The sequence below is a fragment of the Gastrolobium bilobum genome, unplaced genomic scaffold (assembly GCF_033153095.1).
Source record: "Gastrolobium bilobum isolate Gb01-03AN ecotype WA unplaced genomic scaffold, APGP_CSIRO_Gbil_v1 utg15966, whole genome shotgun sequence".
NCBI classification, from domain to species: Eukaryota; Viridiplantae; Streptophyta; class Magnoliopsida; order Fabales; family Fabaceae; genus Gastrolobium; species Gastrolobium bilobum.
The window spans coordinates 185003-211097 of NW_026897912.1; the positions used below are offsets into that span (position 1 = coordinate 185003).

Consider the following 26095-nt stretch of genomic DNA (forward strand, 5'->3'; position numbering starts at 1 on the left):
GAGCATGAAGAACTTGATGTGTTGCTCAAGTTCCTTAGCAGGGTCTGCAGCAGGCGGCAAAAGTTCATTGAAATTATGAAGGAGACCCTGAACTTTTCCCAAATAAGCAGACATAGAGACATCAAGGTGTTGAGCAGCAATAGTAGTGATCAAATTTTGACAAACACCATAGAGTCGCTGAGTGTCATTGGTATAAAGTGACTTGACCTAACGCCAAACAGACTCACAAGTGACGTGAGCACGAAAAATCTGCTTCAATGAAGGGTGGATGGTAGACTTGATGATGCTACATAACTGAGCATCAACCTTTTTCCAATGAGGGCGTACATCTACCGAGATGGACTCAGCCTTAGTAATGAGATGGTCAGTATAATCCTGTCCATCAAGCCAAAGTCGGAGATAAGAAGCCCAAGAGTCATAATTGGAGCCATCCAACTTGTCGACGTGCAACAGAACATTAACATAATTAGTAAAAATAGGCGTGTCATTCTTTTGAGAACCCTTGGATGCATCGTGGAGTGACGAATCAGCCATAGGTCACCTGAAACAAAAAATGAACAGCAACGAAAAGCAAAGAAACACGCGTGAACAGTAACCAACAAGGGAAAAGACGCTGTAGAAAGCCAGAACGAAGTCGTAAAAACAAAGTGAGGACAGATCCAGGTGCGGAAGGAGAAGACGAGTTAAACCCCCTTCTTCAATTGAAAGGGCATCTTCTCATCTATCATAAGTCACCATAGTCATTTTCTCACACACTCCCCACTTTGATATACACCATCATGGAAAGCTTCAATGGTGCCTTGATCTTTATCATTGCAACTATGAATACCCCTATGTCAACATACTATACCCCATCAGGGATACATCAATGGCTCTACCCAGCCAAACCCAAACAGTTCAAAAAAGAACAGAGTGGAAGAAACAGAGATGAACTTCACATTTTGCTAAATTTCATTTTCTTTTCTGTTTTTCGTGGGTTGGAATGGAATCTTGCAAGTTCCTTGACCATCATAGATGCTAATAGATTGCTATTTGCTAGAGGTTAGAAGAATAGCAAGGGTAGAATTTAATTTGCATTTTGTTGATGGAATTGTCAATCTTTTCATAATTTAAACTACTTATTTCATGAAAACAGAATTGATGTTTACTTCTTTATTTCATTTTCAATGAACAATATATTCACGAAGAATGGTGACTACAAGAAATAGGATATATCCTATGACCTGTGACATTCAAATGGAAAGGTACATAAAAATTCAAGATTCTTTAAGAATCTAATCTTCAAGACCACGCTTTCCAGGCTTCGTGGCTTCTTGAATTTCTTCATTTTGGAAGAAATATCCCTTTCTCCAATTTTTATGTCTTTCCCTCCTCAGCTTCTTCTTGCAATCCATGGTACCAAGTCATCGTCTACAAGTCTTTGCAAGTGAAATAATCGCTCTTAAGCATGTCTTCTTCGTGTTTCTACCAGTCCTTCATTTTGTCCAGGAGGAAATTTGGATTTTGTTTTCAACTGCCTCCAAAGTCCATATATATATATATATATATATATATATATATATATATATATATATGGAAAGATACGTTTGCAAATTACACTATGTACTTCCGGAAGTGTAACTTAGTGTACTACCGGGAGTACATAGTGTAATTTATAAGAGTTTGTAAACAAAAAGTTTGTAAATATAACTCTCCCCCACCCACACACACATATATATATATATGATCAATGGTTAAGATTTGATATCAAATTTTTTAATTTGACACCAGTGTCAAAGGATCTACCCCCTGGGAATGAGTAATCACTCACTAGTAAATAGTAATCACCACTAGAGAATGAGTTTCTCATGTCCCTTCCTGCACAAACAAAAAAACGTCATTTCAGTCTTTTTTTATTAAATTTGGTGGGTTCCACGATTTCATGAGTCTGCAAGAGAAACTTATAATCATATATATATATATATATAGGAAAAGCATTTCTCCTGTTACAAGAGATAAAGTTATCTCCTGCCGCTCCAAAACGACGTCGTTTTGGGGTATAAGATTAAAAGTAAAGGGTGTCTTGAAAATTTTGCATTCCTCTTTGAATCATGAGCTTTATTAAAATACCCTTTATTTTTAATCCTTAACCCCAAAACGACTCCGTTTTGGGGCTGCAAAAGGCAACTTTATCTGAAACTATTGAAAAGAATATCTTTTTTCTTATTTCATTAGAATTTGGGTTAGGTCTGGGCTAAACCCATTAGTGTTTTCATATATTGTACACTCCTGTATCAATTCATTGTAATGTTCCTTTCATCTCTTGTTATTGAACATGGTATCAAAAGCATAACGAGAGGAACCTTGATCCGTTTTTCTTTCCTTTTCCGGTGAACCCACTATTCGTCGGATTTTCAAAAACAATTCCGCATACTATCTTCTTGTTAGTTTTCGGAAATCTCTCTTTCTAGGATCATCTATTTGCGAACGTCCATCGGAATCGCCGTTGACCGTCGTTCCTCCTCCATTGACCACGATTTTCTGGTGACTTTTCCAAGCATGCCATATATCGTTGTGACCGTCTCCTCCATGCTATCCTGTCCATCCAAGTCTCATCTCCATACGCTCACGGGCGTGCCCTTACCCGCACATTAATGTAACGACTGCGTGTGAAGGACATTTTTTGGCGACGACTGGTTGTGTTCTTCTTCTCTCTCCGAGACGATTATGGATCTGGTTCTGTTTTGGAGTTTTGACATCATTTTTGGTGATGCATGGATCCTACTTCTTCTGGTTAGTTTTGTGATCTGTCATTTTTTATTTTTGCCTTTATTTTTGGTATTATGCAGTGTTAGTTTAATCTGAAAAATGGCGAACCAGTCTTGTAGCCGAGCCGAGTTATGTAACAGATCGGACATGAATCTAAACTGGGGTCAACCTATTTAACTCGGACGGTTCTCATTAAAACCCACAAACCGAATAACTCACACAAAAAACAGAATTTTCACAATTCATGTTGACACTTCGCTGCTTACAAAAGCAAAGCACGCGAACTTATACGTGTTCGGAAGAGGCGATATATAAAGAGAAAATTTATTGACTTATGGATCGATGGGGAACCTTGAAATATGAAGAATGAAGACACATAGACGCTCACAAATGCCCTTCACCTTCTCTCTTGCCCTTCACCTGCTCAACTTCGTCTCTTCCATCTATCACAATCGTGTCCCTCTTCCCTTCATCTTCCATATTTTATTTGGCACTTACTTGCAAACTCCATCAATACTCGTCCATTAACTTGCCATGTTAATTATCATATGTTATATTTTCTTTTCAGTTTGCACAGCGAAGTAAGGTTTGGGTTTGGAAGTTGAGCTGACATCTATACTAACATATGAAGTTGAGTTGTAGCTGTAGTTAGGCTTATATTTTAATTTCTGCAACTTATTAAATGTCATCTTCTAGTCATTTTTGACTCTATACATTTTGTTTAAAAGGATTAAGTATCTAATTGATTTGCATATCATAGGGAAATTCAAATCGGGGGCCATTTTTGAGTCTATACATTTACTTTAAGGACAGGGAAAATATTATATGTTTGTTTGATCTTTTGTTGGACAATGGTGTAATTTATTATTTTCATATTAGAATATTTGGAACTTGTATCATTTTTTACAGGTATTTGAATATGTTTATAATTTTTTTAATATAAATTATAGATTTACATATACTTATCGGGTCATGCGGTTCAACCAGTGACCCACTGGTTGAACCAGTGACCTAGTGACCAGTGCCTCGACCGGGTCAATCACATCTACAATCTCTAGGCCCTTGGACTCTTGATTATAGGGCTTCTGATCACATTTCTGGTAATAAGTCTTTATTCACCTCTCTTTGTACCACTAGTTCTTTAACTACTACCACTATGGTAAATGGGTCTTTGGTCCAATCTCGTAGGATCGGCGCGGTTCTTTTCTTCCCCAATTTATCTCTGGATCATGTTCTTTATGTTCCAGATTCTCCTTTTTACTTACTTTCCATTATCTGTTTGACCAAATCCATTGATTATGTGGTTTATTTTACTAAATCTTCAGTCATTTTCTAGGATAGGAGTTCGAGGAAGGATATACCAAGGGATGTGAGTCTCATGGCCTCTATCAAATTTTTCCTCTTCAGCCTGCTTTACTGTGGATTCACCCCTCACTATCCATGCTCGTTTGGGTCATCCAAGTCTTGCCAAGCTTCATAAGATGGTCCCCTATTTATCGTCTCTTTCTAGTTTACATTGTGAGTCTTGTCAATTTGGGAAACATACCTGTAGTACGTTCCCAAGTCATCTTAGTCGTCAAGCTTTGTCTCCTTTTTCTATGGTCTACTTTGATATTTGGGGGCCTAGTCGTCAGCTTTCTACTTTAGGGTTTAAGTATTTTGTTACATTTATTGATGATTATTCCATATGTACTTGGTTATTTTTAATAAAAAATCGTTCTGAGTTATTTTCTGTTTTTCAGTTATTTTATAATGAAATCAAAACTTAGTTTGGTATTCATATTCGTACTTCTCGTAGTGATAATGCTTGTGAGTGTTTATCTCATTAATTTCAGCAATCTTTTTCGTCTAATGGAATTTTTCATCAAAAGTCTTGTCCTCATACACCCCAGCAAAATGATGTAGCCGAACACAAGAATCATCACCCTGTTGAGACTATTCGTGCATTGTTAATTGATGGCAATGTTCCCTACAAATTCTGGAGTGATGCTATTCTTACCGCATGCTATCTCATTAATCGCATGCCCTCCTCGGTTCTTCATAACCAGTTACCTCACTTTATTTTGTTCCCTCATCAATCTTTATATCCTTTGACCTCACATGTCTTTGGTTCTATGCATGTTGTTTATCATCTTGGTCCAGGCTTGGATAAACTAGCTCCTAATCTCATAAGTATGTTTTGCTGAATTGTCCTCGATCTCAAAAGGGTTATCGTTGCTACTCTCTGACTTTACGTCGATACTTTATCTACTGCTCCTGTGGACTCCTTTGAATATTTTTCGCCTCTTCCTGTCCCTATGTTTGACTCTCTTGATGATTTACAACATGTTTCATCTGATGTTTCTGTGAGCTCACATTTGACTTCATCTCCTCCCTTGGCTTCGCTCTAACTTTTTGCTAGTGACCTTCACATTGTTCTCTGAAAAGATACCCGAGAGACCCGCCCTCCGGCTAGGTATTCAGTTAATATTAGTTACAATCGTCTATCTTCATCATATTTTGCATGTCTTTCTTCTTTATCTCCATCAATAGGATTACACGTGAAGCACTTTCACGTTGCGGATGAAGACAGGCTATGATTGATGAAATAAGTGCCTTCAGCACAATGACACATGGGATCTGGTCCGTTTTCCGTTTGGGAAATCTATTGTTGGTGGTGCAAGATTGGGTTTTTAATTTTTTATCAACTGCCGAGGTTCAAATATTCTAGTGTATGATGATACATGCTCAAGTACAATGCTCTTAATTCATTAACAAGAAGTTCATTCAGTTGAAAAGGTAGACGTAATCATGAATAAAAATAGTGTCCAAGACTATAAACCATAACACAGTACATTTAAGAGGAACTAGTCTTCCATCCACCACTAAACACGTTCTCTTTCACTGGTGTTGGTGGTGCTGCCTAACATGTATCATATTCACTGCTAAGATCATCTTAGTAGGAGTAGCCTTTGACGAACATTCCCTTGGTGGCTTCCTCAGATTCACCCTCACCGGTGTACTTTCCAAGCTGAGCGAGTGAGTTGGACTTGGCACGGAATAGGAGTGCATCTTGTGCTGCCTTCAAGTTCTCTGGGCGTCCTCCCCATGTCTTCAAGGTGGTGTTTTGGAGTGCTCTCGCATATGAGAATGAAACGTGCCATGGGTTTGGAGATTGGTTCATAGCATTCAAGTTCAAGGTTGCTTCAACCTCAGATTGTCCACCAGACAAAAACTGCACAACAAAACTTTGGTCACCACATGAACGATTGTAGTAAGATATATATGGAAGTCTAAATGGAATAATATAAAGAATAACAATGCCTTTGGCAGGAACATACCATAATTCCAGGGACAGAAGGGGGAATTCTCCTATGAAGGAGCTTGAGGGTGTAGTCAGAAACTTGCTTAGGAGTGGCCCTTTCCTTGCACTCAGCTCCAGGAGTAACCATACTAGGCTTGAGAAGAATACCCTCGAACAGGACATTGTTCTCAGCAAGATAGAAGAAAACCTCAGCCCACACCTTTTGGGCTACTTCGAAAGTCCTGTCAATGCTATGCTCACCGTCAAGCAAGATCTCTGGCTCCACAATTGGGACCAATCCATTGTCCTAATTCATTACATGAACAAAAAATCAATAACAATAATAACTTTCCCTTCAAGAGCTGGTACTTAGAGATACAAAAGTCCTCCCACAGACATAACAAAAAGTAATAAAGTAGTCTAAATGATTACAAGTTACGTATGTAATTGCAATGATATTGTTACCTGTGCAATGGCAGCATAGCGAGCCAGACCCCAGGCTGCTTCCTTGACTGCCAGAGCAGAGGGACCGTTGGGGATGCTCACAACAGTACGCCTATATAATTAACCAATTACATAAAACTTTAGTTAAGATGTAAAAATGGACATGATATTATGATTTTTATGAGAAACATGAGGATACACACTCACCATTTGGCGAAACGGGCACCTTGCTGGTAGTATGCAGCTGTGCGAGAGGCAAGACCATCCAGACCTTGGCACCATGACTCATCGTTGGAACCAGCTAGTGGCACCAAACCCTATTGTTCCCAGCACATGAGCCACGTGTTAACATATACACTGCCATAAAAGCTCCCTCTCCCTCATTTACTTTGATATGAAAGTTAAAAGTAGAGAAAGATTGTACTTCGTGAGTGTGCACTTCTATATGACTCTTACCTATATGTTGCATTTAACTGGATGCTTAATGGACATGATATAATCAGTTCACTGCATAATCTTTCATATACATGTATTGCAAATACAGAAGGTACCAAATAGATTTTAAAAAGTATATTTTTTTATTTTTTTTCAATTATGGTAGAGTCTTTGAAATTCTCATCACTCTTCAACTGCCTGCATAAGCTACTAAATATATGCTATTTTCCGAATATGTTACATACATACATAGTTACTTACAGTAACTATAGCATATGTGAAGTATGAAGTTGAGAGGTACTTGAAGTTGGAAGGGTGAAGTATGATTTCGACATAGCTTACCTTATCGACCTTGATACCAGGAACAATCTTCTGGTCGACAAGGATATCGACAATCTTCTTGCCATCAATAGTGGATTGGTAGAGAGTTTCTTCAAAGAGAATGGCACCAGAGATGTACTGACCAAGACCAGGAGCTGTCACAAGGAGTGAACGGTATGCCTGCCTGTTAGATTCGGTGTTCTCCAGCCCAATTGAGGCCAAACGCTTCCCGCATGTTGCATTTGACTCATCCATCGCCAGAATACCTCGCCCTGGTGAGGCCACTGTTTTCTGTACTCACATATAATTAAGTATAACCATACAGAGGAGAGAATATTTTATTTTTAGAGAAATATCTCATCTCACCGACCGACAATGTGAAAACCGTTAATTAGTGGGTAAATAAGGATGGTCTCATCAAATAGAGTACATTTAAGCTAACAAAACTTGTTTCAAACGCGTGGCTAAGTACTAGTTATGAACAGTGTGACAGATAAAATGGATTATTAAGTGTGGAAAAAACTTGTTGCATGCTTGTTTGGAGAAGTAAGTTGGATTAATTATGAGATGTAATAATTAACATACCGCGGTCTTGACGAGCTCGTCAGCATAGGAACCAGCTCGGATGGTGAGGGTTGATGGGTTGGTGGTGGAGTTGCATCTTACAACAGACGCTGATGATGATGGCTGGCGCAGGGTCTGGCCCTTCACCCATTCACACTTGTCAAGAACAGGGGATGACTTGAGCAAAGTAGCAGAAGCAGAGGCCATTGTTCACTTGAGCAATACAATATCTTATCTCCCCAGTAGCAGCAACCTCTGTATGCGCCTCTTTACCACACATGCTCTCCCTCTCTCTGTATTTATAACTGTTTAAGTGATGTTTCATTTAAGGCTGCCGTGAGCCGACCTATCCTGATTTGGCACGTGGATGATAATTTTCATTAATTCCTGCTGACTTGGCATCTGCGTACGTGGTTGAAATGGATGGTTTTTTTCTCACCGTTAAAATTCAATTTGTAAAATAGGAAGATATTTTCTCCCCTTTTGCTATTCATATATGTATATAATAATATAATGCATCCCACAAGGTACAAAATTAGCGTTGTTTATGTTAAGTAAGTATGAGGTCACAACTTGCCTAACTGGTTTGTTTGGTTCTCAGAGAGTTATGGTCATGATTCAATTACAAGATTTGGTGAGATTGAGGTCTCCATATCACTCCTTATCATCATCTATCAGTCGGTTCCATTGATTGTTCCTCCCTCCCCTGCCACGCATGCCAAAGGACTCTGCGAATTCAAGCCTTTCCATCTCAAGGAAGACTATTATATGTTACTCAATAGTGTCAAGACATAAATGCTAGGAAGAAGATCTGCGGCGCAACGAAACCTTAGGAGATCACGCTATACCCCCATGTTTAAATGTTTGGTTAATGTTCTAACTCCTAAGACAGAAATTCATCAAAGGCGGTTCTTCAGAATTAGCATTAATAGCATATACCAGAAATCGCTTTCTGTTTAGGGAGGGAGGAACGCACAATCCAATTCCTTGTCATGTACTTTTGTTCTTACCAAATTCCTCGCTAAAGAATTTAATGTTCCCTTCTTCTTAACGCCAGTAGGCCCACTTTCCTAAATACAGACCGAAATTATCTTTGGCATGTTAATGTAATAGACTCAAATTGAGACTGCTCTAGTATTATTAGATATTGGATCCAATTATTAGTCCATTATCTTGAACTCTGTTTTGTCAGGCACCCCAGTCCGGCCCAAATACTAACACTACTTCTTATTCTTCGTTTTATTTATGTTGTGAATGCGATAAAACATTCTTAAATTGCGTTTCAGGTTTACATACGTTGAAAACAGTAAGAACTTTCGATGTTAATTATTGAAGGGCAAATATTCTTTTTTAATTTCTAAATTTAAAAAATAAAACAATATCAAAATTATTTTTCTGCACATGAACCATTAGATTACCATTAATAGAATTTATAATTTAAAGAGTAAATTAAATTTATTTTGTATGATTGAAAATTAATTTGATATTAATTTTTACGATTAGTTAAGGAATTCAATATCAACTCTTTTTGAGGTATGAGACCTGTATTTTATTATCTGTTCAGTGGGCAATATTAATATTGTGAATATAATAAATTTATCATATTTACTTATTTTATCCTATCATCGTCTTGATAAGTTAGTCTAAGAGGTACTTGGATTAGCATTTAATTTTTTTTTGACATTACAGGGAATCGAATCGCACACCTAATACACCCTAAACACACCCAACACTGGATTAGCATTTAATAAGATAATATGGAAAACTCTTTTTTCTAAAAAGTAATTGTGACGCCACTATTACTGACCATTATTATTTTCACTGGCTAACCGTACCGCCACAGATCACCATTGTCGTTGGCCAACCATCACCATGCTAATGTGCATACTTGAAAAATAAATCATTAACTTTAGCAAACAACAAATATTTAGCTTTATCTAAATATTGTGAATTTTACTGGTTAATATTATTCAAATTATTTTCTGATGTTAGATACACATGCATTCCTTTTGTCATTTTCGATCACATCTCTCTAACCAAAAATTAAAAATAAGAATAAATGAAAGGAGCGACAAACAATGATATGAGAGGTTATAGTTGTATGCCTTGGTCCATGCATCGATCCCTAGAATCCCCACATCCTGTATGGCTATATCTTCTTTCTCAACCAATAAAAAATAAAAATTCTCAGGAAAAAAATATCTAATGTTATTTTGGACAATTTTATTTAATGTTCATAGAAAACACATCGTTTGTCTGACACTTTTTTTCTATGTTTTAGCTAAATGTATTGGCATTGAGCTTGTTCTAAGGGATTTCAATATGGATCATCCAACTCCCTTCCATAAATCTGATATGGTCAGCTTAGTCTCTGTTCACAAGCAAGAAGCAAGCTCATTTGCAAATGGAAGACAACTACTGGGTATTGAAGCAGAGGCAGATATATTTGACTAGCCAATGAGTATGGTTTTTTTTAGTGATGTTGGGTTCAAGTTATATGGTATATTGCATGATCTAGTTATGGTGATTAGGGAAACATGCCGCGATCACACATAATTAAATTGGGGGAACTCATTGCCTGGGCGTAGATTGTATGAGAATATTGAATTGTCATCCTGTGTGTGGCTAAGATGGTTTTTGAGTTTGTTGAGATATATAGTTTCACATTGATTGGATGGGCAACTAATATGGTCTTTATAAGGCTTTGGGCACTCCTACCCCTAGAGCTAGCTTTTGGGGTGGTGTATCTGGTATCAATGTGGGACTAGGGATAGGAGTGCCCAAGGCCTTATAAAGGCCATATTAGTTGCTCATCCAATCAATGTGGGACTATATATCTCAACAGAGTTGGCTCCTATATGCTCTAGCATTCATGTCCTACTGTCTAATATCCTATTGCAGCGGCGGAGCCACATATTTTCTGGGTGTGGTCTCGGCCCGAATTGAATTTTAACAAATTATACTTATTATATATAATTAATTATAATTTAATCCAGATTAAAATTATAATTTGACCCGAGCTACAATTTATAATTTGGCCCCCTATCTAAAACTTAAAATATTTTTGGTAAGAGATTTGGGTAAGTTGTATTAGGTTATGTGTTCAATTTTTACTTGTATAAAATTAAAAAAAAAAATTAGTAAAATTATAATTCTTCTTGGTACGGCCTGGCTCTGTATTTAATATAATTTAAATGAGAAGAGTTATATTTACAAATTTTTTGTTTACAAACTACACTATGTACTTCCTAGAAAAGTTATACTATGTACTTCTGGGAGTATATAGTATAATTTACAAAAAAATTTAAAAAATGTTTGTAAACAGATCATTTCCCAATTTAAATATATTATGATATGAACTAATTGAAATTAAGAAAAATAAATACACGTATAATTTTTTTGGCCCGGACTCAAATTTGAGCCGGCTCCGCCATTGTCCTATTGTCTAACGCTTATGCAGCTTCAGGAGAATTTTGGAATCTCCCCATTGGCGAAGAGAGCAAAGGTGCCATTGTTGAAGTTGGTTTCATTCAATAAGATTTTGATATAAAGAAGAACATGTCGTTTGATCCTCGTATTGTTATAGGGTTTTATTAATCTACTTTTACATAAGATAGGTATCTTGTTTTGTAGAGAGAAATTGAGTGGGTTCCACCATTACAAGAAAAAAGAAAAAGAAAAAGAAAAAGGTACGGAAATCGAAGTGAAAGAAAATGAGATAAGTTACTTTATGTAAAAGAAGAGTAATATTTCCCATTGTTATAACTCAACCTCGAGGATGAGGTTGGTTTGAAGGGGGATTGAATGTTACGGAAATGGCATCAACACAATTAGTACTATAGTAGTGTCCTTATTATTATTATTATTTTTGGTAAGCGTAGTGTCCTTATTTTAATTCTTTTATTTTCTCCTAATATTTTACTACTTTGTGTTAGTTCCCTGTTTGTAACAGGCGTTATATAGTGGAGTAAAAGTAACGAAATTGGTATTAGGAAATTGCAGGAAAACTCTTATCTCTCTAGTTTTCTCTTCCTTCTCCTATCACATTCTTTCTTCCTCTACCGGTCTTTATTTCTCGTAGCATCCGCTACAATATCAAATTATATAATTTTTTAAATAATAATTACATTGTTATATACTTATGTTGAATATTATGCATCTCGTTATTTAAATAGAGATTCTTTTTGTCTACCTTTTAATTCATTTATCTTCTTTTCTTCAGGTTCTCAACCAATTAAATGTAGGAAAAAACAAATATAATGTTGCAGAAAAATTGTTATGTTATGCTATAGAGACAATCAACATGGGATCCACTATTTTTAAAATATATAAAAAAAAGGAAAATGAATCACAATTATTGATGGGTCAGTGGAAAAAGTGAAATTTATCCCACAAAATGACATACATAATGTCCTTAAATGTACTTTGATCCATTTTTCAAAAGGACCCAACTTACCAAAATCACATGTAAATTGTTGATTGTGAGGTTAACTGATTGAGAATTCCGAAAATATTTTGATGAAATGGGAAAAAACAAGCTATTGCGCGCCTTTGCATGAAATGTATTTCTAAAGAGTATGTTTTGACCAAATGACGGTAGCTCAGTTGGTAGCAAGGGAGCTGAGTAAGTGAAAAGGAAAGGGATTCGGTTCGATCTCTACATGCTACTTTTGGGAGGTGTTTAAATATCTTCACCTGACCTGTTTCGCACTCCGGATTAATTTCATAGCTGACTGAAAGAGACGAAGTTTATAGAGATACCAAGAAGCAAACTCGCCTCAAAGGAATAATTAAGGTTGTGTTAACTCCAAAAAAAATATTCTAAATTTAATATTAAATAGAACAAGATAAAAAGGAGAAATGGAATGGAGTGATATGAAATAGAATTTTATAATATTAATATTTAGATATTTTATGATATAACGAAGTAAAATTTTCATTTCTTTCTTTAAAATGATGATAGAAAGATAAAGAGAATAATAAATAATAAATTCAATTTATTTCATTCTATCGCATGACTCACAATTGGACTAAAAAGAGATATATTCAATAGAACTGAATGAAATACATTCCATTTTATTTCATCTTGTTTTGAACAATTCAAATAATGATAACAACAGGTTACTAAATAAAAAAAAGCTTTTTTATGGCTATTATCATCTGTTGTCTGGTGGGAATTGGGATAATAAGATACGATTAAATAATAAATATTGTATATCAACATAACGTTATCCCCGCATTGCAAGGTTAGTTAATATACATGAACATGAAGTCTTTCAAAACCTATAATATATATTTCCCATAGCGATAAGGAGAAAGACATGCAAGAGGCAAAATCTCACAGTATGCAGTTGGGAATCTGGTGAAGTACTTCTTCAATTGTGGTTCTGAATCAAATATTAATTTAATTTAAAAAAAAAAAACACGTAACAAAGCCTGCCATATGATGCCCCAAAAAATCATTTCATTCCTTCACGTTGAAAGATGCTTACTTACGGGGTTTTTTTTTTTGGATACGATGCTTACTTATGATTTACTCCAAAGCATGAAATTGAATTATGGTAAGGCCAATATTGAAAAGGAGCATAGTAAAACCCATCTTCAACTTACATTGTCTATTATATTACGGTGTGTTTGGTACAAGACAAAATTTTTGGTGATCGGGAATCATGATTAATGGGAATATAATAGAAATTGAGTTTACTTGGAATCTTACGAAAGAGGTGTTTGGTTCGCCAAAATATTACCGGGAATATTGGGTAAAAATTACTGATTTCATATTTGGTTTAGAACGAAATATGATTTGGAATATGAGGTTATTTTACAAAAATAACCCGAAACTATTTTTACTTTTGTAATTGATAGATTGAGTCTAGATTTTTATGTGTATTGGGATATTTTTGTCTCAAAATTTATTATTATGCTTTCCTTTTACTTGGTATTCTGATTGGTATTTCGAATTACCATATTATTTTTGGTAATTTGAATAGTGACTTTTCTTTATAAATCAAATTACCGGTAATCCTTGGATATCCGAGAATCGTAATTTATTCCTTCTACCAAACGTGGTAATTACATTTACCAAAAAAAGATTACCGGTAGTCCTCTTCAAAAACTTGAAACCAACACCCGCTTGACACATTTGCGAGCATGTAGGCCAAAAAGCATACAAGACCCGATGCACATTGCACCTGACCGATGCATAAAGAAACAACCTCTTTAATTTAACTTTTACTTTTTCTTCAGCATCTTAACCCTTTTGCATGTGCTGCAGCCTCTAGGAAGGAGGGTGTTAATTTCGAATTCGAGAACAAGCTCCCTGGAAACTTAATTTGTAATTAAAACTTTGCATTAACCTCTTGAAACATGGTTGCTGGTAGAAGGTCAAATTCGTTACACCACTATCCTAACCGAAATCAACTATTGCTGCAAAAGCGATCGACCTAGAGGCGAGACGGATGCAGAAATGAATAATATTTAAAATTGATAACTAAACAAAACCATATCTTAGTTTGTTAAGCTACAAATTAAATTCCAAATGCACTTTAATTCTAATGTATGCTGTGTATATTAGCAATTTTTAATTTATAGAAACCATATTAAAATGAGTGTAGAGATTTATCATAATGTTTGTTATTCTATAATAACCTCGTATAAAATACTGACATATAATTATATTTTTAAGTGCTTATGGTTGATAACAAAAGCAATGCCTATTTGGGGGGAAAAAACTAATTCTTGACAATTAATTATTTTAAAAACTTAAGCCTTAGAAGGAAGCACGTAAATAATATTATTTATATCTCACACAATGGGCCCATGTAAATCATAGCAACTTAGCAACCCACCAACTGTTTGACCTTTCGCAGTCTCGTTATTTTTTATTTATCAGCACTTACAATAATGACTTGCATTATGCCACTAATTAAGCCGGGATGCTGCCTTTTCTTTCTTCCTCTTTCATAAAGGTTAATTATGTGAATTAGTTACACCCATATAATGATATCACTTAATGGCAAATAAAAATATATAGACAAGGAAACACAAATTAGGTTGCTCTTGGTTAGACTTTGATGCATTTAATAATTAAAACTCAGTTAACAAGGTTCAAGTCAAGATTGAAAAGTTAAATCAAGCGATAGTTGTGGTCTCCATGTTATAGGGTCGAATCTTGACTTGATTTGCGGAGGGAAGACATTTAAAATTATAAATTGAACCGAAAGAGACAAAAGGTAAAGAAAAAAAAAATCAGCATTGATATAAGCAAATAACCCCAAACACACTCTCGCTTAAAAAAAACTCAAAATTAAACAAAGGATTTAATTTTTATTTACTGTTTAATATTGTAAAACTGATAAAATTTTGTTCATCACAACTATTACATGAGAACTATGACATTTAAAAAATAAGAAAAAATCATATAATAAGAGATAAAATTATCTTCAATTACCCCAAAACAACATCATTTTAGGGTTTAAGAGAAAAAATACAATGTATTTTAAAAAAATTTAAAATACATTGTATTTTTTCATTATATAATAATTTTTATGAAAATAGTCTGCATTTTTTTTTTCTTAAACCTCATCGTTCTGGGGTTGTAGAAAATAATTTTATCTTATATTGCATAAGAATCGTTAATCCCTTTAAATAATTTGCCAAACACATCACTATAAAATGGTTTAAAAATATTTATACTAACAATTCAGCAAATTCAAACTCATATATTATGATATTGATTAGTAAGTATTTTGTAAAACGAATGAGTATTTTACATTTAAACAAGATATTTTTTTTTTATAAAAATGAAATTATATGAAAATTTACATAATTAATTCAAACAAATTTAGATTTAAAAAATTAAAATTATTAAAAAAATTTAAGAGATATATTATTTTCAAAACAAGATACTGTAATTTAATATAAAAGAATTAATAACCTCCACAAAAAAAATATATAAAAGAATTAATAAACAAAATATACCATTAAACTCTGTTTTATTCCAAGCTTGGTAGTTAACGTGACAGGCGATAAAGGAGGCAGCTCTGGTCATTTATATTTCGAATTTCTTTCAACCTTTCCAACTAAACAAAAGGAGGTGATCCATGACGTGATGCTCGTTACAACTTGTAATGTGCAATACCTTTCTTGTCTTTCGTTTCTAAAAGACCTAATTTAACAAATGAGTTCACGTTACAAGGAGAGCCCCAATTATGCTCACCCACCATATTGTCTAACACATAATATCTTGTACATATAAAAAAAAAATGTGTTGGTCATGTAATACGCAGTATACTGAAGAGATTAACAGCTTGTTCAGTTGTTGTTGGACTCTACCATGTTTGATTCATCACTAATACATCAGCCTTACCTCATTCTTGATGAACATATCTTATTTTATTTTTAATCTGTTATTTGGTTTATGTTAACAAAACAATATTCTATATTTCTTAATATAACATCTTGGATTTTGTTTGTCTATAGTAAAAGCCAACACCTATTTATTACAGTGATTCGAAATTCATTCGAATATTTTTTCGGTCAGGGCCTAATTTGCACATATGAAAGTAAATTGGAGATAAAATAATTTTAGTAGTGGATTGATTAAAGTTAATTAAATGATGTGAATATGAGTGAGTTAGATTGCATAAAGATTCTATATGTATCTATATCGAGACAAAGCTTTGCTATGTGATTTTTTTTATAAATAAACTACAAGTATCATTTACAAGAGATAATTCTATTCGACCAGAAATATTCATATTATATTGAGACTAACTTTTTCGGAATTTTTTTGCATTCACAACCCAAAACCTGCTTATGGGTAATCAAGTAGGTTTGCTATGTTCTCTTTGAATAATAGAACTTACAAACTTCTTTGTAACTGTCGAGTAAGTTGTTTCAGGTTGTTGTGAGGAAAGTGAACAGGTGGAATAATTGTTTGATCTTTTCAAAAAGTTTAAGGAGCGTAGAGGAGAAAAAAAATTTATCCGAGAATCTCGATATTAAGAAATATAATGAAAGCTTTCAGTTTACGATAATATCTAAAAATTAAAAATTTAGCAAAAATTCAGTTTCCGAGAATCCTAAAAAAATATCGACTACCAAACGTCTCCTAAAAATCTTAATACCACCTTTCACCCCAAATGAGATTAATCACAAAAGTATAAACAGTATCTCAAAAAAAAAAAAAAAACCAAGTAATTTGCAACTTCAAACCACCATAATCCACTCCGTAATTTATTTATGAGTAAATATCATTTTTAGTCCCTAGCAATATATACGAAGCCCTTTTCAATCCCTAGCAATAAAAAAGGGACAAATTGATCCTTGAAATAACAAAAAAGAGGTCACGTTTATCCTTATGTTAACTCCCACCTAATGGCCCAACTAACGGTGCACAGTCGGCACATTAGTTTGCTGACGCGGCTTGGATGTGGGACACCGTGGAAGACGAGATGACGACGTTTTGGTCCCTGTCAAAACCACGAGGGCCATTTTGGTCCATGTCAAAATGCACGAGGACGTTTTTAGTCCATGACAAAAAGCACGGGGCCCTTATTGGTCCCTAACCAGAGAAAAATAGACACATGACTTCATTGCTTTTCTATGTTGTCCAATTTTACAAAACAGAAGTGCATTACATCAGAAACAGGAGTGCAATCCATTTGTTCATCACAAAGTAATTAAACTAAATGTCATCACAAAGCAAAATACTCCTTCTTGGCATTTTATTTCAATGATGTTTGTGTTTCTAACTGAAGTTTCGACCTTATTAACGATTATTCATTTCTTTTTCAATGCTAATTAAGCTTCTCACTTTGTTAAAAGGGATTCTTGGCTCTTGCAAACAGCTTTTACGATCCCTAGAATACTATGAACTGTTTTAATTCTCTTAGTCTGTATAAGACATAGCGTTATGCGATTTACGAACAATATTTTCAGTAGTGTAGCATTACAATTATACTATTTATTTTTCTATAAAAGATAATTGCATTATTGTTGATATTTAAATACAGAGAAAAATCAGAGAAGAAGCCAGGTAAATGATTGTTGATAATTGCAATACATGGCAGTTGACTGGACTGCACCAGTTGGTAGTTCTCAGCCACATAAAGGCAACTTGAGAGAAAGCAACCCACCTCCATCGAATCCACAACAGACAAATGAGCTGTTGAGTAATGAAACAATGAATGCAGCAACCAGTGGCACACAAAGCAGATTATTGGCCTTCATGAGCACACCTGGTTTTAAGCCACCAAGGCCTGCCTCAAGAAAATGACCTGCTGCTGTATATGACCTGGGAGTAGTGCATGAGCCAACTGAGAATGGTTTATTATTATGTGATTGACTTTTTTTGAAAATTCTGGCCATTATGTATTTGGAGGTCTTATCATGTCAATGTTTTTTTTTTTTTTTTGTAAATTCTGGCCATATTGTATTAGAGACCTTTCTTTTAATTCCTGGCAGTTGGCTTTATTTTATAATGCACTACTGTACATCCACGTCTTCAAATATAATGATACTCAAATCATGTTCCAGTTATTATGTTTCACAGGGTTGATGAATGTTTAAGTTTACCATTTTTGATGTTTTTTTAACTAATATACGTAGTTGTAGTTCTTGTACATCCATGTCTTCTGGTTTAACAAATTGGATTGCATACAAATCCAATTTAATGTCATGTTCCTGTTTTGCAAAATTGTATTGCACTCCTGTTTATGATGTAATGTACTTCTGTTTTGCAAAATTGAACTGCATAGAAAAGTAATGAAGTCATGTGCCTATTTTTCTCTGGTTAGGGACCAATAAGGGCCCCGTGCTTTTTGTCAGGGACTAAAAACATCATCGTGCATTTTGACAGGGACCAAAAAGGCCCTCGTGGTTTTAACAGAAACCAAAACGTCGTCGTCTCGTCTTCCACGGTGTCCCACATCCAAGCCGCGTCAGCAAACTAACGTGTCAACTGTGCACCGTTAGTTGTTGGGCCGTTAGGTGAGAGTTAACAGAAGGAAACGTGACCTCTTTTTTGTTATTTCAAGGATCAATTTGTTCATTTTTTATTGTTAGACACTGAGATATTGTCTCAGGGATTAAAAAAGTATTTACTCTTTATTTATTTTTTCCTCTCTCTCGTTTCCCGTGGAGCCATGAACGGTGGTTATTACTTTTTTCATCTGTCTCTCACATTTTCCTGTGGCGTTACAAGTTTTCTTTTACAGATCGTGGGTCGTTGAAGTTGTGCCCATTTTCTCTGTTCTACCTGTATCCCTTCCGGTACTCTTCTTTTCTTCTATTCCTATTTAAAAAAAAAAAAAAAAGCCTCAACCTCTGCCTTTTCTGCTTAAAACTCCGACGCTACGTCACGTCACACACAATGTGGGTCGTACCGGCCTCAGTAAGATCTATTTATTCTGGATTTTGAGTGAGGTTTGGACTTTGAAGCAGTTCTGAGTTCTGAGTTGAGGAGTTAGTTAAGTGGCACTCAGATGCCATGTAGCGAATTCTCAAGAGAAGCAAAGAGATCAACGCGTGCATGCATTTTAGTTTTACTTTTGAGACTTTATTAGCTGTGTCTTATCTTATTGATTCACATTTGTGGTTTATCTTTCAATTGTTGTTCGCTCAGAGACAGAGGAAGGCGTTGAAGGTAAACTTCAAAAAATTAATTTCTATCAGAAAATGTGAGCGTCTGTGTTTATTGGAAAGAAGAAAAAAAAGGGGGAATGTGAAAGGGATGTCCTTGTTTGTTGGGACCAGTGTTGGGTGTAACAACTGAGTCATGGTCTTGTTTCGTACAACTTCCTTCTCAGGTAGCCACGATGGAAAGTTTTTATTCTTTCTTTACATTTGGTCATTGGTGAAGGAAGAAAGGATTAAATATCAGAATCCTATGTTTTGGTCCCTGCTCTGTTTTCTCAACCTTTTTTTTCCTTCACCTCCCTCCTTTCTCTCTCTCTCTCTTTTTAGATGAAGGTTGGTGCCTAATAATAAGCAAAAAAACTGTCATATTCTTTGATTGCAATAAATCCCTGACAGATCGTCTCTCGGAGTAAAAAAAATTGACAATTTGGTGATAAAAGTAGTTAGTTAGTATTCTGTTATGTCATGGTGCTTCTAAAGTTATCTTCTTGTTGCTTTTATTGCCTATTTATTCACGAGTTGAAATTAATGGGTTGTTGCCTTATCATTCATGATTTGCTTCTGGTAGATAATGCACAAACTAAGGCCTTAGTATTTTTGTGAACTGCCAGCTATTTTCCATTAACTATATTGCATTTTTAGGAAAGCAATGTTAACTTTAATAATTTACTTCATTACTTGTTTTTTTTTTACTTTTAGGATATTGAGGTCATGGCCTTGTTCTGAACTCTGATTAGCTCGGGAATTAGATTGGAAAACTTTAAAGTGAGAAATGGGGGCTATTGATGGAGACGAGCTAGTCAAATGGGAGAAGATGGAAGGAGTTAGTGGCCGTGAAGAGAAGATTCTCGTGTTAGTAAGGCTGAGGCCTTTGAGTGAGAAGGAAATCGCTGTGAATGAAGTAGCAGATTGGGAATGCATCAATGATACTACCATCTTATACAGGAACACACTTCGGGAAGGTTCTACATTTCCAAGTGCCTACACATTTGGTAAGCAAATGTCCATCTTCTAGTCCTCTTGCTTTGAAATTATGTGGCAGAGATGCACTCTTTTCTAATTTACCTGGGTCCAACTTGTGAAAGTACTTAATTGAATTGATGATCTTACATTTCGTTATTCTTTCTTGGCTTGTCTGGATAAATCAATTGACATAATTTGCTAAGGTGTCAATCCCTGTTTTCCTTTCTCTTTAATTTTAAGAATGACCGTACTTATACTTCAAAATGCATTTTGCTTAGTAACTTTTTTTAATGATATTGTTTGGTAGTATTGTTGATTAAAGACATAATTTATCAGAGGTCCATCTATTATGGACAGAATGTTTCTGACTTTTGGTTATGATTTGGTTGTAGACAGAGTATTTTGGGGTGACTGTTCCACAAAGCAGGTATATGAGGAAGGAGCCAAAGAAATTGCTCTTTCAGTTGTTGGAGGAATTAACTGTAAGTATATATTTTTATGCTGGCTAGTTTCTTATGACCCACTTTCCACTCAACCTCCTTTGTTTGGACTAATGCTTGCATTTATACACTCTTTCAGCAAGTATTTTTGCATACGGGCAAACAAGCAGCGGAAAGACATACACGATGATTGGAATAACTGAGTTTGCTGTGGCAGATATTTTTGACTATATAAGTAAGGTAATTGGAATTCTAATTTATTGGCCTACCTATTTAATTCTTCAGTATCATTTTTCACGATAACTCTTGTTTCTAATATTCCAAGTCTTACTAACCTAATGTTATTGTTACTATTTTAGCATGAAGAAAGAGCATTTGTATTGAAGTTCTCAGCGATTGAAATTTACAATGAAGTTATTAGGGACCTCCTCAGCACTGAGAACACTCCACTTAGGCTGCGTGATGATCCTGAGGTGAATGCATTCTTTATATTTTGAAAGAGAGAATAAATGAGATTGTTTATTTAAATGTTTCTCAATTTTACAGAGAGGACCTATTTTAGAAAAACTCACGGAGGAGACTCTACGGGATTGGGTGCATTTGAAAGAGCTCTTATCATTCTGTGAAGGTAAAGGAATTTGCATAACATTCTTGACATAAGTTGGTTTGTACTGTCTCTGATACTATGTAAAGAACCAATTCAACCCAAAAGCTTAAGCTGGTGGGTGAGGCTACATTAATGGTTTTTATATATTTCTAACATGTACCATTACATTTCCTACTATATTCTTGCAGCACAAAGACAGGTAGGAGAGACATACCTCAATGAAAAGAGTTCTCGGTCTCACCAAATTATCAGATTGGTATGTGCCTCCTTCCCTTTCTGTTTAAAACATTGTGTTTTATATATTAACTTGTAGACTTCTGTTAATGGAGTTGTGACCTTGCAGACAATTGAAAGTTCTGCCAGAGAATTCTTGGGAAAAAGCAACTCAACCACCCTAGCAGCTAGTGTGGTATGTTTAAATTTTTAAATTCTTCCACCTCTTGTTCTGGACATAAAATGCTAAGAAAATTTTGCAATTATTTTTGGTTCGTTTCTCTGCAGAATTTTGTTGATTTGGCAGGGAGTGAGCGTGCATCTCAGGCATTATCAGCTGGGTCTAGATTGAAAGAAGGTTGTCATATAAACCGAAGTTTACTCACTCTTGGAACAGTCATTCGTAAGCTTAGGTTGTCTACTTCTTTCTTAGCTTATGGTGTCTGCCTTCTTTACTCAGCTTCTAATATAGATATTAAACCCACCTCTGGATTGTTTAATATTACTGTGTCTCACGTGGATGCTTGCCTCTCTATTTCATTGTTTCTTAATTAATCATTTCTTTTTTTTCTTTTTTTTTGGGTACATAAGAGGGGCTAAAGCCCCAAAGCAACAAATTAATAATATCTTTGTTGTCCAGTTTGTTGCTTATCTCCTGTCAGGCTATAATGTTGATTTGGTTTTTTGTATGCATGAAATTGACTAGCATATTTTCGCCTTTTGCTCTATCAGACTTGAACTATTGATACCGATTACCATAGGCTCAGAGCAGTAGGACAACCTTTCTATCAGAAAGGGGAAAAAGAAAAGAACAGTAGATAGCCTTTTTATTAATCATAAGCAACTGAGCTCCTTTTAGAGAGCTGAATATAGACCTAGTTATGCTAATTTCCCTCATAGATAAAAATTTGTGAGAGAAAGGAAGACAGATATTATTTATCTTGTGAATAATCAAAGATACATTCATGCCAGAAAATTTATATGTATGTTCAAAACCTATCTGATGGGGCTATACTTTCTATAAAGCTATTCATATGTAAAACTCAGCATTTTTCGGTTGACTGACATCACATGCTTGAATGCAGTAATGGAAGACAAGGACACATCAATTACAGGGATTCTAAGTTGACACGCATACTGCAGCCTTCCTTAGGTGGCAATGCTAGAACAACCATCATTTGCACTTTAAGCCCAGCCCGAAGCCATGTTGAGCAAACTAGAAACACCCTTCTTTTTGCTTGTTGTGCAAAAGAAGTGACCACTAAAGCACAGGTTAATGTAGTGATGTCTGATAAGGTCTTGGTCAAGCAGTTGCAAAAAGAGGTGGCAAGATTAGAGAGTGAGTTAAGAACTCCTGGTCCTCCTGCCACCAATTGTGATTATGCAGTAATGTTGAGAAAGAAAGATCTCCAGATAGGAAAGGTCATAATTTGCCTTTTGATTTCATATGAATCTTCAGTTTGTGTTGATTGTGGACATATCTAGACACGGAACTTTGTTACTTCAAAGATATTGATTAGAACTTTTTGGTGCATTTACCTCTATTGTCTGAGTAACTGTGTTAATGAACAATACTAATGCCCTAATCAATTTATATTTCCCTAGTATCTAAAAAGGGTATAATCATTTTTGGTATTAGATTTCATATCATATCTAAAGCTGCATTGATGCTTAGTAATACTTCTTTCATCTTTGTGCTTGTGATACTTTTGCTGCTCCTTGGATGTTAATAACATGGATTTCAATTATTCAGATGGAGAAGGAGATTAGGGAGCTAATCAAACAGCGTGATCTCGCTCAATCTCGGGTTGAGGATTTGCTACGCATAGTGGGAAACAATCAGAAATCTAGAAAAGTAATTTCTATTTCCTAATTTGTGAAAAAATATATCATATTTAAGAGATTATGCCTCTAAATTGGTTTCCTCTCTTTGTTATTGTTCAGTCTGGCATTGATGTTTTAATTTGCAGGAAAGGGTGGATGCCTGGGAAGATGATGATTCAGTGTCAGAGTCATCAAGCATATATTGTCCTGATCGTCCTGATTTACGCATTAGAGAATTCAACAATCCTCACTTTAATGATGAAGACAGTGGAAATAATCCTGATGGTAAGTTTTTTCTTCTCTCTGCCAATAGTAAATAGTCTGATAGAAGTGATGCCATTCAAGAGTAAATTGCATCAGATCCAGTCATTTGTTAACTTTTGCTTGTACAGAATACCCTCATGAATATTGCAAAGAAGTTCAATGTGTTGAATTGGAGGAATCAAATAGAGATGACTTGGAATATGCTGCTCCATCAGTACGTGACAATGGGGTGTTGGCATTACCATTATGTGGAGAGAAAATGTAATTGGTCAGGAAATATCGACCTCTGTGAGTGAAGATGGGGAAGAGAGACAGAACCCAGACAATTCAACATGTGGTGTGCTGGAGAAGAGACCCCATGATGTACAATTGAGCAGTGATTCTCTTGCAAGTTCTTACCTTGATGGACAATCTCCACAGGCTATGTCAGCAACAATGTCAACTGTTAGGAATCTTAAATTAACAAGGAGCTGGAGTTGTAGGGAACATTACATGACTGGTTCTCCTGAGAAAGCAGGGGAAATGGAGAGGACTCCGACCAATGTTTTTGATAAAGGCTTCCCTGGACGACCAGATGATTTGCGGAGAAAGTTCCTTCCATTGATATTCGGTGCTTCCACAAGATTGTCAATGAATGGTTCTCCATCTTCTATTGGAAGCCCTTCTGTGGATGAGTTAAGAACCAACAACATGAGAACATCTGCTAATGAAGATATTACTAGCATCCAAACTTTTGTTACTGGATGAAGGAAATGGTCAAACTTGAGTATGAGAAGTAGCTTGTTGATGGTCAGGTGCGAATAAATCATTTAAACAAAAAGTTTCAAATCTATTAATTTTATTTTAAGTAACTGAAACCATTCTTATGCTTCTTCCTGTTTTCTTTAAAAAGTCTTGATTATGCAATATTGACCAGTTACCTATACGGAATGTGATTATGTTATATTAGGTAATTTTACTCTTGTTGTTGTTGTTGTTTATTCTTTTTCCATATTTATTGTGTGAGGTTCTTCCTTGTCACTAGCAACTTCTACTGTATCAAGACTTGTATATTGGTACTTGTGGGATACATAAATAATGAGTTCACATAATTATATCTGTTACAGCTGTAACTTGTATTTGCTATTCATATGAAGTTTCATTTGATGTATACAAATTTAATTTGGGAAGTCATTATTAATCTTAACGTTTGATGTTTTTGACTAAATTCTACTTTCTGAATTGTAGGATCAGCAGACAGAGAGAAAACCGATTAATTTTGAGAAGAATGTGAAAGATGTAGGTGTAGATCCAATGTTAGAGGCACCTGGAACTCCTTTAGATTGGCCCCTGCAATTCAAGAAGCAGCAAAAAGAGATAGTTGAACTGTGGCAAACCTGCAGTGTATCATTGTTCCACAGGACCTACTTCTTTCTTTTGTTCAGCGGTGATCCAACAGACTCTATTTACATGGAGGTGGAGCTTAGAAGACTATCTTTCCTCAAAGAAACATTTTCCAATCGATATCAGTCTGTTAAGTATGGTCAGAGAGTCACATTAACTTCAAGGTTCTCTTTTCCCTGTCACCCTTGCATTTACTTGAGCATCTGATATACTTGGTTTAGTTGCATCCAAGGATCCGTCTAGTAGACATGAATGCAAGCGAGGATGGCCAATGAAAATTAATTTTTTTCTGTTTAATGGAAACTTTTTGATACTAAATTTAATGAAAATTTCTGTTAAGAAATGCATCACATGGACATTTATCTTCTTAATGCAACCATGTATAGTGTGGCCTTTAGGGTGGGGGTGCTTATGCGGTCATGTCTGCTTGCTTCATGTTAACATATATTTGTTTGGAGAAACAGTGTGAAGGCTCTTCGTAGGGAGAGGGAAATGCTTGTGAAGCTTATGCAGAAAAGGCTATCCGAGCAAGAGAGGAAAGATCTTTTCCACAAGTGGGGCATTGCATTGGATTCAAAGCGCAGGAGGATGCAGCTGGCCAACCGCATATGGAGCAACACTCATATGAACCACATCATAGAGAGTTCTGCAGTAGTGGCAAAATTAATCAGATTTATAAAGCAGGGTAAGGCCCTGAAGGAGATGTTTGGGCTTAGCTTCACACCCCAGGGCACACACCGTAGATCATACTCCTGGAAAAATAGCGGGGCATCTCTTTTTTAGGTCTTCTTTGTGCCTATACATGTATAGTGTTAGACCAATTTTATTATGTAATTCCGTCTTAAGCATTCTTTCGTCAATGGAAATAGAACATTGCCCTCCATTGAGATTGAATTGAATTGTATGTGTTTCTTTCTCTATTAAGCTAGGTAAACTAAATTTGGCTTTTCGGGCGGTTGTCATTAT

General features: G+C 35.4%; 1 protein-coding gene and 1 pseudogene across 1 annotated transcript; one reads left to right on the top strand and one right to left on the bottom strand.

The window, feature by feature from the left end:
* Positions 1 to 5475: 5475 nt before the first annotated feature.
* LOC133311366 (fructose-bisphosphate aldolase 1, chloroplastic-like) lies at positions 5476 to 8076 on the bottom strand. Its single transcript, XM_061512405.1, has 6 exons — positions 7817 to 8076; positions 7253 to 7522; positions 6683 to 6792; positions 6497 to 6587; positions 6069 to 6338; positions 5476 to 5962 (listed from the first exon to the last, which is right to left on the bottom strand). The coding sequence occupies exons 1-6, from the start codon at positions 8000 to 8002 to the stop codon at positions 5684 to 5686; spliced, it is 1206 nt and encodes a 401-aa protein (XP_061368389.1). The 5' UTR covers positions 8003 to 8076; the 3' UTR covers positions 5476 to 5683.
* A 12131-nt stretch (positions 8077 to 20207) lies between these two features.
* On the top strand, positions 20208 to 25845 carry LOC133311371 (kinesin-like protein KIN-7E; annotated as a pseudogene).
* The last annotated feature ends 250 nt before the right edge of the window (positions 25846 to 26095 follow it).

What these genes read in the sequence shown, in the direction of transcription:
- LOC133311366 (XM_061512405.1), bottom strand. Translation starts at nt 8,002, where the DNA reads ATGGCCTCTGCTTCTGCTACTTTGCTCAAGTCATCCCCTGTTCTTGAC. An exon ending in GCTATGCTGCCATTGCACAG is followed by an intron (nt 6,339 to 6,496) that starts GTAACAATATCA and finishes GTAATGAATTAG; the next exon opens with GACAATGGATTGGTCCCAAT. An exon ending in CTTCTGTCCCTGGAATTATG is followed by an intron (nt 5,963 to 6,068) that starts GTATGTTCCTGC and finishes TTTGTTGTGCAG; the next exon opens with TTTTTGTCTGGTGGACAATC.